The 13324-nt window shown below is 41.1% G+C and overlaps 1 protein-coding gene and 1 non-coding gene across 4 annotated transcripts in view; one reads left to right on the top strand and one right to left on the bottom strand.

The window, feature by feature from the left end:
• The window catches only part of CRYL1 (crystallin lambda 1), a 178904-nt gene that overhangs the window by 30313 nt on the left and 135267 nt on the right, over window positions 1-13324 (top strand). The window contains exon 1 of one of the 3 annotated variants that reach the window (XM_055317311.1): window positions 13108-13255. The exons of the other annotated variants lie outside the window; for them this stretch is intronic. Coding sequence (XP_055173286.1) covers window positions 13215-13255 — 41 coding nt within the window. The 5' untranslated portion in view covers window positions 13108-13214. Of the gene's footprint in view, window positions 1-13107; window positions 13256-13324 lie in introns of those variants that run through there. 3 annotated transcript variants of the gene reach the window in all.
• Window positions 5716-5823, bottom strand: LOC129504669 (U6 spliceosomal RNA). Its single transcript, XR_008663402.1, has one exon. It is a non-coding gene; the product is annotated as a U6 spliceosomal RNA (small nuclear RNA).

The raw sequence follows: 13324 nt of genomic DNA, 5'->3' as shown, positions 1-13324 counted from the left end.
CCGGCCGGGATCACGACCTGAGCCAAAGGCAGACACTCAACTACTGAGCCACCCAGGTGCCCGTATTCCTGAGTTTTCACATTTCAAACCCGAAATTCAAATTTCAAGTCTTTTGAGAAACTGTGTTTAAGCTTAAAATTCATGGTATTTTAACTGGAAAGAAAAGTTCTGATCCAAGAATTACAGGCCAAGTGGATTTCATCACCTTCATGAGCCTCTGGAAGTCTCAGAGCGCTCCCGTGTGACAGAGTGAGGCTAGAATCTGCTGCCCATGTTTTGCAAGGAGGTTCTGGGGAGGGGGCAGCCGGGGGAATGTGTGGAGGAGCTGTCCAGCCAGTGGGAGCCAAACAACTACCCAGCACTTGCGTGTGGGCCTGACACATTTTTAAATAATCACACTGAGAGGGAACCATCACTGCCCATTTTACTGCTGAAGAAACTGAGTTTTGAGCAATTAATGAACTTGTCCAATCCTACAACTGGTAATAGAAGGATTTGCCATTGAAACCCTGGCAGTCTGGCTCCAGGGCCCCCATTTTCAACCACCGTAAGACTGCCTCTCTGATACTGACACATATACTATTACCCATGTTGTGTGGAAATAAACTACCAAGCCCAGAAGGGAGCTGCTTCAAGAGGGAGCTATGTCAGCAAACTGAAACTTGGATGACTTGTGTCCCTGTAAGTGCTTGGCTTGAGCAGAAACAGCCAATCCCCAAATGCCACACCAGCTCTGGGCCTTCTCACCCCAAAAAGGTGGACTTTGCTACCCTGGCCAATCTGGTACTTTCTATTTGCATTTTCCTCCTTCTTTATCCTTTAAAACTTCTTGTCTTCCGCCCCACTTTGCAGTTCTCTGAAAGGAGACTGTTCACTTGATGAAATGTCAAATAAAGTTTGTATCACCTAAATTGTCTTCCGTAAACATTGTTTAACAGAGGTAAGATGTTAAATGGGGGACGACAGCCAGTACTTTAAGATGGCCAGCGTTAGATGCCAAAACAAATTGCTGGACCAAAGTGCATTTTTTCCAAAGTGGGTTGGTGAGCATGTTTTAGAAATTGCAAACTCTTTACCAGCATCGGGGTCAGGGGTGGACAGTTGGGATAGAAAGGAGATGTGTGCAGAGATCTGGGGGGAGCTGTTGCCACACTCTCTCCACCCTTAAGGGGGCTGGGCAGTGCTCAGGCCTTCACCTCACACCTGGACACTGAGGCATAGACAGACTCCTCAGAGAACTGAGGTTAGGGAGTAGGGGACTGGCATTTGCTGCTCGGGGAATCTAGAGAACAGAATAACTGGAGGGTAGGACACGGGTCGATGGAGATTGGTGTTACACTGAGAGAAAACTCAGACTTTGTTTTTCATGGACACGGAGGCAGTCCCCATGGGAGAGGGTGAGTAGTCGGAGCCCTCTGGCTTCTAGTCAAAGCCCTTTGACTCCAAATCAAGAGGACTATCTAGAAGCCACTAAGAGGGCCAGGGTGACCTCCCCGCTCTCCGACCCTGGACGGAAAAGTGAGGGCGGCTGGTGAGTGGCAGCAGAGGCCAATGGGAAAGAACGAACCGGGACCGGCTGGTTCACCTTCTGTAACTGGTCCCAGCTGGCGAAGGGGATATTTAGCTACCTAATTAAGACCACTGTCGTTGCAACTGAACTTGCCCTTTAGCTTGAATTCCCTGAAGATGGCCAGAAAAGTCAGGGCCTGATTGAGCTTTCTTTAATTAAGGACCAAGGAAAACACTCCTTCCAGTGAGCAAGCTTGCAGGGGGAGAGGAACAGAAAAAGTCAGGCTTTGATTCAGTCCCAGGAGCTATTCTTGCTCAATGGACCTCATACGTGCTGCACAGAGTTCTTTTTTTTTTTTTCAGAGTTCTTTATATTACCTGAAGCAGTTAATGTCTATGTTAATTTTCTTAAATAAAAGTGTTTATTACAAAAAAGAAACATTTTCAAAACTTCATGTATCTTTTTTTAAAAAATATTTTATTTACTTATGAGAGAGAGAGAGAGAGAGAGAGAGAGAAAGAGGCAGAGACACAGGCAGAGGGAGAAGCAGGCTCCATGCAGGGAGCTTGATGGGGGACTCCATGCCGGGGCCTTTGGACCCTGCCCCGAGCCAAAAGGCAGATGCCCCACGGCTGAGCCACCCAGGTGTCCTGCTTCACATTTCTTTTACAATAACATAGCCTTGTACAAATCTTATCCAACGTAAACAGTGTTTCTCAATCATCATTCTAATGACATGGTATACTAAAATGGTAAAATATTTTGCTAATATGACCTATTTTTTGTGCCTACCACTTCTATAGTGGCTGCATCACTTCTAAAAGATTGTTCTCCAAAACCAGCTTCATTCTCCACGTTGGAGCAGGGTCTTGAAAGATGAATTTTCATTATTATTTTTTAAAGATTTTATTTTTAAGTAATCTCTACATCCAACATGGACCTCAGGCCTACAACCCTGAAATTAAGAGCCATGTACTCGAGACACTGAGTACTCGGACTTCCCTGCAGGGAGCCTGCTTCTCCCTCTGCCTATGTCTCTGCCTTTCTCTGTGTGTCTCTCATGAATAAATATAAATATTTTTTAAAAAAGTCATGTGCTCTACTGACTAAGCCAGTCAGATGCCCTTATTTTTCATCATTTTGAACTGTATTTCTTCTCAATGTCTGTTGAAATACAACTTTCTTTGCGCTTTTTCTGTATCCCACCTTTCCATTCCATATTCTGCTTTGAAGTTTATTGGTTTGTTTTTGCATCCTATGGTGGGAAGAGGATAAAACCAATCTAATGCTTTCCATTGAAAGTGGAATAATGTCCTATAAGGTGTAGCATCACATCAAACTAAAAAAAAAAGAAAAGAAAATGGGGAGAATGCTGTGTTTTGGAAATAAGCTGAAGAACACTTTCAGTAGTGTAAAGAGTATACCTATTAAGTGCTGAGTAAGGAAAACTGGTACATAGTCCTCAACCTGAAGAAGTTTACAATTTAGTAAAAGACTAAACATTAAGCATTTCTTAACACAGTGGATTGTACAATAAAAACCAGAGTGAATGAATGACTAAGTATACTGTGTAGTAAACAGTAAGCTTGGGAGCTCAGAGAAAGGAGCAACTTTCCATCATGGGGTGAAGTGGTCATTGCTTCAGAAGGAAGTGGGCTTTGACTATGTAAAAGAAAAACTTTTGGATAATTTGGGGGGGGGGGTCTATATCTTTCTTGTTCACCCCTGTATCCATTGTCTAGAACTGAGCTATTAGAGTAGCCACCAGCTACATGTGGCTACTTAATGTAACTTAGAATAAATTAAAATTAAATAAATATTGATTTCCTCAGCCACTCTAGCCTGTGTCAGTAGTCATGCATGACTAGTGACTACCATATCAGAAAGAGCATATTTAGAACCTGTCTACCCTGCAGAAAGTTCTCCTGCACAGTGCTGATTCAGATTAGTGACTGGCATGTAGAAGTGCTCAATAAATATTTAGTGAAAGAAGTTAAATCAATGAAAGTTGATGAACTTGTCTTTTAGAGCCTCCTGTTTTCTCATTTTACAGATGAAGAAAATAACAATTAAAAAATTGGGAGGTTCAAATGAGATAATGAGGTGAAATTACTTCATGCACTAGAATGACACTAATATGAATTATTGTAATTCAAGCTTCCTGGAATAGTGGGTACAAATGGGATTAGATAACTAGGAAGGACTCAAATTTCACTGGCATCTGCCCTTGCCTACCTAATACATGTGAGTTCTCTCATGTGGCCCTTCCTGATGTCTATCCCTTGAGGGTGGGAGAGCCCTCACTGGCCATTCCTGCCAGTGAGGAGCTTGACAATGTTAATAATGGAAACACGAATCTGTCTCCAGGAGTATTCAGATTCACAATTAAAGAAAAATCTACAGGTCAGACAACAACAACGACAAGTTTGTGAGCTAGATTCAACCAACATTGAGGTGTATATGATACCCTAGAAGCCTGCAGGGACCCAAAGAAATGCTTGCTTATCCAGTCTTCATAGTCTTGCATCTTCCACACCAACTGGAAGGCATGTTCCTTTCCCCAAGACCTCTCAGTCTCAAGCTTTCCAATGAACACCAAAGCTCAGCTCTGCCCTACAGATTCCTTATAAACACAGTCCCGCTCTGCCTGCAGCTGCTATTGCCAAGATTTGGCCAGATGGGTGGGTGGGTGGGGGGTGACATGTAAAAAAGATGATCACCAGGTTGAGTCTTTCATGCCCCCACTCCTGCTTCAGGAGCCCTCTCACAAAGCTCCTTGCTGTCCCCTTTTACCTGTATAAATTATTCATGGAAGTAGATGTTTACAGGCTGCAGAGTCCAGAGCAGTTAATCAGACAAGCTAGGCCAACTGGCATCCGTATCAGTTCATCTGACCAGGGCTTCCACTGCTTTGGTTGTGCAGTGGTGTTTCTAGTCCCTTGGCCAAAGCCCCTATCCCCCTTACAACTTCTTGGAGGATACAGTAGTTAGCTGTTGACTTGTTTCTTTGGATTCTTGTCTTGGGCTTGGATTCTTGGACTTAGTTTCATTGACAGGTGCTCTGGTTGTATGAACTTAGTGATGCTGAGCTGCATCTACCTTGTCTTGGCTGTCCTGAAGTGGGAAGGCAGCCCAGACCCCGGTTCAAGGTCTTGTACACCTTGTACTTGTGTGCCCCACATTGTGTACAGGTCTTGACAATTTGACTTGGCCCTTTCTGCCCAGCTGTGCCTCCTTTAGGCTGGAGGACCAGGACTGAAAGTGGGCACTTCTTTCTTCTTCAAGCACTTTACAATTCAGGTTTGTGGCTGTCTTTAGCTCAGAGGCAATCCTAAGGATTTGAGGCTTTATCTCCAGGAAGTATCCTATTTCTCCACCATTGATAGGAGTTTGGGGGTTGTTTTAGGAACAGAAAAGATGATTCAAGAGTTCATTTTTTATTTCTTACTCAGACTTCTTAGATTTTGAGAGTCAGTTTGCTTTTCTTTTAAAAAACACATCAAAATTCAACAATCACTTTTAAGGGTCTTTTGAATTTACTAAGTTACTTAAATAGTTTCACAGCATTTTAAAACTGCATTTATAAATTTACTGTATTTCTTTTTTGGATATTTCAACTGTCTGACTTCATAAAAATTCCCCAAATGCTAAATAATTCTTGTAAGTTTAATAAATAAAACTTACAAATGATACCAAGTAATTCTAGTTTTCTCAGATGTTCTGAAGCCATGCAAAAAATCAGGAAGATTTTATCTTAAAAATTATCTAAATTAATTTCTTGATACATTTTTAATAACAGTTGTAAGGCTGTTCCTGGGACTGAATTTCTCAAACACTAAACATTACCATGGATGCACAGATCCTTTCTTAATACAAGGTAATAAATATTGTGGTCTTTATTCTGAACCTTTATATACTTAATGCCTAAAAAGAGGTATTTTAATATGATATTTGCATATACTGTGAAATGATTACAATATGACTAACATCACTATACAAACATACAGAATGTTTCTTTTGTGTAATGAGAACATTTGAATTTACTCAGTAACTTTCAAATAGGCAACATAATATTATTAAGTATAGTTGACAGGCTGTATACTTTATCCCCCTGACTTATTTATTTTATGACTGGATATATGTACCCTTCACACATTTTGCCTGCTGCCAAGCCCCCACCTCTGGGAACCACCAATTCCTTCTGTAAAAATATGGACTGCTTCACAAGTTTTCATGCCATCCATGGGCAGGGGCCAAGCTAATCTTCTCTATATCATTTCAATTCTTAGCCTATGTGCTGCCCAAATGAAGACTTAATAATCCAATTCTTAAATGTAAACTGAGGTCACTTAAGAGCAGAGCAGTTGACCAGATATCCCAAGTGAATCTTATCATTGATAATTACTTTCTAGGCTGAGTCTGATTTCCCCAAGATGCCATCCCAATGATATCTGAAAGCTTTCTTGCCTCTGGGCACATCTGTCCCGGGCCAACCTGGTACCCTTCCTACTCCAAACATAACCATTTCTCCAAGCAGTCCTGGTTCCTTGTAGTGAAGAATGTAGAGATCAAGGCTGGGACATCAAGCAAGGTTTCAGGCTAGATTGTGATATTGGGTGGTATTGATCTTAGATATTCAGAGAACTTTCCAAGTTGGAAAACACTTTAATTCAGTTATTCACTCTCTCTCTCTCCATCTATCCATTCATCCATTTATCTAATTAACATACCATTCCCTCTAAATTCTTTGTTTCTATGATTATACCTTATTTTCTCTTATGGTTAAATCTTCATATATATTTGATTTCATGTCAACATACATATTTAATTTATCCAAACAAAAAAGTAAAAATAAGAATATGATATTGGTATGAAAAATAAAACCACTAAATGAAATTCAAGATTTTTCTTTTTTTTTTTTTGCAGTTCTTTTTTTTCTTAGAATATATCCCAGTGAGTATGGTCTCTAGAGTCCCTTGTAATTCCTATTTTGTATGGTTACATAAGAACCAATTTCAGCTTGAAATGTTGATGTTTAAACAGCTACAAGTTCTTAAAAGCTAGCAACTTTTAACTTCTTGTCATTTCTTGGTGGTAATACTGAGCTAGTAAAGAAGTATAAAAATTAATCCTAACTGACTTTAGGAAATGAGTGGAAAACACAAGGAATTCAGACTCTGAAGTCTGTTCCAAGTTCAGTATAACCATCATCTGGCCAATTTTCTTTTCTTTCCTTTTTTTTTTTTTCCTCAACTGGCCAATTTTCAATGGCTGAATACTGGCTGGATGTGCAAGATTTTTAATAAGGAAATTTTGGCTGTGCAGACCCATTCTGCCTAATAGCATTTAATTTCTAGTAATATAATATTACTAGCTACATGTTTTCATGTGCTTAATTCTATTTTAACTTTATCAAGTTTTCTCAGTACTTTTATCTAGTACTTGTATCTCATACTGCATAAATTCAATTTCCAAAGACTGATCAGAATTTTAGAAATATATAATTGAGGTACATCAAGATCAATTTTAATTAAGTTAATTAAAAGAAAGGAGAACATATCAGATATTATTCATTTAAACTTTAGCTAGGACATTCATGTGAAAACCTCTCTATAAATGCATATGGATTTCAGACTACCTGGATTCCATTAGAATCAATTTATAATCACCAGCTTTTAACATTTAGAGAACTCCAAAGTCTAGTTTGGAAACAAGAAACTACATTAGATATTGCAATGGAGAATTAGTTCAATAGTTCTTAGAGGACTGAAAAGCAACTTAATTTAAATTCCCCTGATGATTAATGATGTTTAGCATCTTTTCATTGCTTATTAACTTTATTTATGTCTTCTTTTTTTTATTATTATTTTTTTTTTATTTACGATAGTCACAGACAGAGAGAGAGAGGCAGAGACACAGGCAGAGGGAGAAGCAGGCTCCATGCACCGGGAGCCCGACGTGGGATTCGATCCGGGGTCTCCAGGATCGCGCCCTGAGCCAAAGGCAGGCGCCAAACCGCTGCGCCACCCAGGGATCCCCTTTATTTATGTCTTCTTTGTTGAACTGTCTCTTCAAATCTTTTGCCCACTTTTAAATTGGGTTGTTTCTATTTATTTATTTATTTATTTATTCATTTATTTATTTCATTTAAAGTGAAATACAAACTCTTCCATGACAAGTCCCCAGATGAGTTGGTCCCTGCCTGGATCTCTAATACTATTTTTACCTCTTTGCCCACTGTGCTATGGTTATGTTGGCCTTCTGTTTATTTCTCACACCTGGCAAGCTCACTGCTGATCTTTATGTTACCAAATATTTCTTATCAGTTAGTCTGCAGCTAAACAATCCTATTCTCAGAGAAGACTTCTATTCAAATTAAAACAGCACCTCTACTACAGCCTCCTACTGGGTAGTCACTATCCTTTTACCTCTTTCTAGTTACTCAACAGAGACTACCAAGCTCTGAAAGTATCTGATCCATTTGCTTATTTCTTGCTGACTTTCAAATATACAGTCCATGAGAGCAGCATATTGTTGGTCTAATCCTTCTCACCTGGCAAAGTGACTGGCATAGGGTGGGACTACAACACAATTATTGATTGGCTTAAGAATGAAGTCAAACTTTCACTATTTGCCGACAACACCATGCTCTATGTAGAAAGTCCAAAAGACTCCACCAAAAAAAAAAAATTGCTAAAACTAATATATGAAGTCAGCAAAGTTGCACAATATAAAATCAATATACAGAAATCTGTTGCATTTCTATACACCAATAACAAAACAGCAGAAAAAGAAATCAAGGAATTGATCCCATTTGCAATTGCACCAAAAACAGTAAGATGCCTAGGAATAAACCTCACCAAAGTGGTGAAAGACCTGTACTCTGGGTCCAAGTCCCTGCTCTGCTGGGTATACTTGGACCCAGGCTCGAGCTTGTAAATAAACCCTCGTGTGATTGCAAAAAAAAGAAAATCATTAAAATGTCTATACTACCCAAAGCAATCTACACATTTAATGTAATCCCTATCAAAATATCAACAACATTTTTTACAGAACAAGAACAAATAATCCCCAAAATTGTATGGAAACACAAAAGAATTTGAATAGCCAAAGCAATCCTGCAAAAAGAAAAACAAAACTGGAGGCATCATGATTCTGGATTTCAAGCTGTATTACAAAGCTGTGGTCATCAAGACAGTATGTTACCAGCTTGAAAACAGACACATAGATCAGTGGAGCAGAATAGAAAGCCCAGAAATGGACCCACAACTCTATGGTCAAAGCAGGAAAGAATATCCAATGGGAAGAAAGACTGTCTCTTCAACAAATGGTGTTCGGAAAACTGGACAGCAACATGCAGAAGAAAGAAACTGGACCATTTTCTTACACTATACACAAAGATAAATTCAAAATGGATGAAAGACCTAAATATGAGACAGGAGACCATCAAAATTCTAGAGAAGAACATAGGCAGTCACCTCTTTGACCTTGGCTAGAGCAAAGGTCAAATGTCTCCAAAAGCAAGGGAAACAAAAGCAAAAATGAACTATTGGGACTTCATCAAGATAAAAAACTTCTGCACAGCGGAGGAAACAAACAAAGCTAAAAGGTAGCCTACAGAGTGGGAGAAGATATTTGTAAATGACATACCTGATAAAGGGTTAGTATCCAAAAATCTATAAAGAACTTATCAAACTCAACACCCCCAAAAAACAAATAATCCAGTTAAGAATGAGCAGAAGACAAGAATAGACACTTTTCCAAAGAAGACATCCAGATGGCTAACAGACACAAGAAAAGATGCTCAACATTACTCATCATCTGGGAAATACAGATCAAAACTATAATGAGACACCATCACACACCTGTCAGAATGGCTAAAATTAACAGCACAGGAAAAAACAGATGTTGGGGAGGATGTGGAGAAAGAGGAACCCTCTTACACTGTTGGTGGGAATGCACACTGGTGCAGCATGCACTCTAAACAGTAGAGAGGTTCCTCAAAAAGTTAAAAATAGAACTACCCTACAATTCAGCTGTTGTACTACTAGGTATTTACCTAAAGGATACAAAAATGCAGATTTTTGTAGGGGTATGTGCACCCCAATGTTTACAGCAGCATTCTCAACAATAGCCAAACTATGGAGAGAGACCAAATGTCCCTTGACTGATGAATGGATAAAGATGTGATACATACATACAATGGAATATTTCTCAGCCATCAGAAAGAATGAAATCTTGCCATCTGCAGTGACGTTGATGGAGTTAGAGTGTATTATGCTTAATGAAACAAGTCAGTCAGAGAAAGACAAATACCATATGATTTCACTCATATGTGGAATTTAAGAAACAAAACAAAACAGAGCAAATGGGAGTGGGGGAAAGAAAAGAGAGAGAGAGAGTGGAAAACAAACCATAAGAGACTCTTAACTCTAGGGAACATAGAGACTCTAAAACTCTGTGTGTTGATGGAGGGAAGAAGATGGAGGATGGGCTAGAGGGATGATGACTATTAAGGAGGGCACTAGTGATGAGCACAGGGTGTTACATGTAAGTGATGAATCACTGAATTCTACTCCTGAAACCAATATTGCACTGTATGTTAACTAGAATTTAAATAAAAATTTGAAAAAAAATCTCTTGGTCATTTAAAAAATTGTGATAACTTACACAACAAAAAACTGTCACTGTTGTGATCCCTGGGTGGCTTGGTGGTTTGGCGCCTGCCTTTGGCCCAGGGCACGATCCTGGAGTCCCAGGATCGAGTCCTGCGTCGGGCTCCTGGCATGGAGCCTGCTTCTCCCTCTGCCTGTGTCTCTGCCTCTCTCTCTCTTTATGTCTAATAAATAAAAAATCTAATTCTTAAAAAAAAACTGTCACTGTTTTAGAAAATTAAATTTAAAAACTTTAAAAAATTGTTGAGCTTGAGATCTCTTTATATATTTTGTAAACAAGGACTGCAATAGATACCTAATTTGAAAATATTCCCCCCAGCTTGTGGCTTTTCATTTTCTTGATACTGTCTTGAAGTAGTACTATAAATTTTTAATTTTGATGAAGTCTGATTTACCAACTTTTTCTTTGCCTGTTAAACTTTTTGTGGCATTTCTAAGAAATGTCTGCCTAACTCAAGGTCACAAAGTTTTATCCTATGTTTTCTTTTAGAAATTATGTGGTTTTAGGTTTTACATGGATGCATTGGATGTTAGTGTTTTTATATATGGTATGGGGCTATTATTATCATTACTTATGCATACCCAATTGTTCCAGTACCATAAGTTGAAAAGACTCTCCTTTGCCATTGAATTCCCTTTATACATTTGTTGAAAATCAGTAGATTATGTATATTTATGGACTCAGGAATCACAATTCAAGACTCCCTCTTGTCTGATATCTGAGGCCATTTTTTCCTCTATTTTTCTATTTTGGTGGTGGCAGTGGGGTGAGTGGGTGGGTGGAGGGTGGGTCTTCTGTTTAAGGCAGGAGCTTAAGTCTGGCTTCTGTTAACTCCATCTTGGCCAGAAGCAGAAGCTCTCTGTACCATAATCTTTAAAACTATTTCTTATCTAGATATTCATCATGTTTCCAATGTTTATTTTAACATTATATTAAGATTCTATATGATGTTTTAACATTTTTCTCTTCTATTTTATTTCTATGCTGAAATAAACCATTTTGTCTAACTTCATGTCCACTTATATTTCTATAAAACAGATCTCTAGGACTGGAATTGCAAAGCCAAAGTGCATACTTTTAAAATTTTGATATGTCAAGAACTGTGAGGGGTCTGAGCTTTTTATCTTATTACAAAGTAATGAGTTAGCTTGCCACAGTTTTGTGGAAGCTGACAGAAGACAGGATATTCCTGGATTAAAGATAAAAGAGCCTGCTACTCACAGCAAAAGCAATAGCCAGCGTGTCAGCATATTTGCACCAGTTTTTGGAGCCCCAATTTCAACAGGGTTACATGGAGGGCCAGATGACCCCAGCATTTGCAAGGGGCCAACGGACCAGTAATTGTTCAGCATAGAGCTGACACTGTAGTGAGCAGCAAACAAATCAGTCCCCTTTCACTCCAGAAGTGAGCAGTTACAGGGTACTCTGCAGGAGCCTTGATCTATTTAGCTGCCTGTGTGCATAGCTACAGAAGGTACTTAGCTTCAGGAGATGGATAAACCTTGCAGTCTGCTATATTCAGCAAGAAAGGGCAGGAACCGGGATCCCTGGGTGGCGCAGCGGTTTGGCGCCTGCCTTTGGCCCAGGGCGTGATTCTGGAGACCCCGGATCGAATCCCATGTCGGGCTCCCGGTGCATGGAGCCTGCTTCTCCCTCTGCCTATGTCTCTGCCTCTTTCTCTCTCTCTGTGTGACTATCATAAAATAAATAAAAATTAAAAAAAAAAAAGATTAAAAAAAAAAAAAAAGAAAGTGCAGGAACCTAGGGGCTCATGGCTGACTGCTCTCCCAAAAGCATTTGTCTCCTTTATAAGCCTGCCTTCAATTGTATATTAAAGGGTTGTCTGTCTGAAACATTTCATTACCAACATGAATATTTTATCAATCTTTGTCATTTTAGCAAATTTGATGGGTGAAAGATGAGTTTCACCATCTGTTTTGTTACTTTTCATTTATCTTAAGTGAGTTGAGCACCTTGTTTCAGATGTTTATTGAAACTTTGTGAAATTGTTCTTTAAAGCCTACCCTCCCTCTGACATTATCTTTTAATGTTCTGACCGGGGAAAACAAATAAAGGAAGAGCTCCATTTGTCATCTGAGTGGGTCAGTTTTGCTTATGTTTGTGGTCTGAGTCCTCTCTGATCATCGTGACTTGGATGACTGTGGAAATTCCCTTCAGCTTGTGCTGTATGGACACAAACTGTCCTGAGATGTATGATGCTCTCTCCTCTTGGTCTGTTTGTTCCTGTCTCTGGAAAGAGCCCTGGGTCAGGACTTCCTTTCTGGCCTACAGAAACGCCACCCTGCCTCTGAGGGAGGAAGCACAGTTCAGAGAACCCCTGTCCTCACGGTCCCCTCAGCACAGTGCAGTGGGATCAGATCCGTCTTCCAGTTTCACTGGAGTTCCAGTTTCCCAGAGTTCCTGGGTCTCAGTTCTCATCTGCGGAGAAAGGCAGCGAGGATCTTTCTAGAAACGAATTATGAGTGCAAACTCAGCAAAACCACCCTCAGTAGAAAGGCCAGAACTGGTATGTATTAAACTGGTGTGTATTTCGGAGAGGAACTTCTACTGCCAGTTTCCTTGGGGTCATTTAGAGGCCAGGCCTCGTGCCAGCCTGGAGGTGTCCCCGCTACGTACGCAGGTTGTAGGGTGCACGGTTGGAAACTAAACTGTGAACAAATGAATTGCTGGAGTCCGAAGGCTCAAGTTTTCGCGCTTCCTACCCCCTCCCCCGCCCCCCCGCCCCCCCGCGGGTGCCCCCGCCGCGCCCCCGCTCGGGTCGGCGCCTGGGTCTCCGCTGCACGCCCCGCCCGCCGAGCACCCAATGGGGACGGAGCAGCGGCCCGCCCCCGGCCCCCGGGGCCTATCAGGGTCCGCGCGCCCGCCCCCGGCTCAGGGGACCAGCCAATGGGCGCGGAGGACGCCCCTCCCGGCGCGGGGACCCGGCGCTACGCGCGGCGCGCGAGAGCCGGTGGGCCTCAGTCCTCTGCACTGGCGGTGGGGTCCCGGGCAGGCCGGGTGTGCGGCCATGGCGTCCTCGGAGCCCGGCGACGTGCTGATCCTCGGCAGGTAAACGCCTCGGCCCGCCGACCGTGTGCTCTTGCCCTGGCTCTGGGGAGACCCGGGGGGCGCGGGAGC

This window comes from Nyctereutes procyonoides, unplaced genomic scaffold, assembly GCF_905146905.1.
Source record: "Nyctereutes procyonoides isolate TBG_1078 unplaced genomic scaffold, NYPRO_anot_genome, whole genome shotgun sequence".
NCBI classification, from domain to species: domain Eukaryota; kingdom Metazoa; phylum Chordata; class Mammalia; order Carnivora; family Canidae; genus Nyctereutes; species Nyctereutes procyonoides.
The sequence above is the reverse complement of the archived record's forward strand: the minus strand, read 5'-3'. Positions and strand labels throughout refer to the sequence as shown.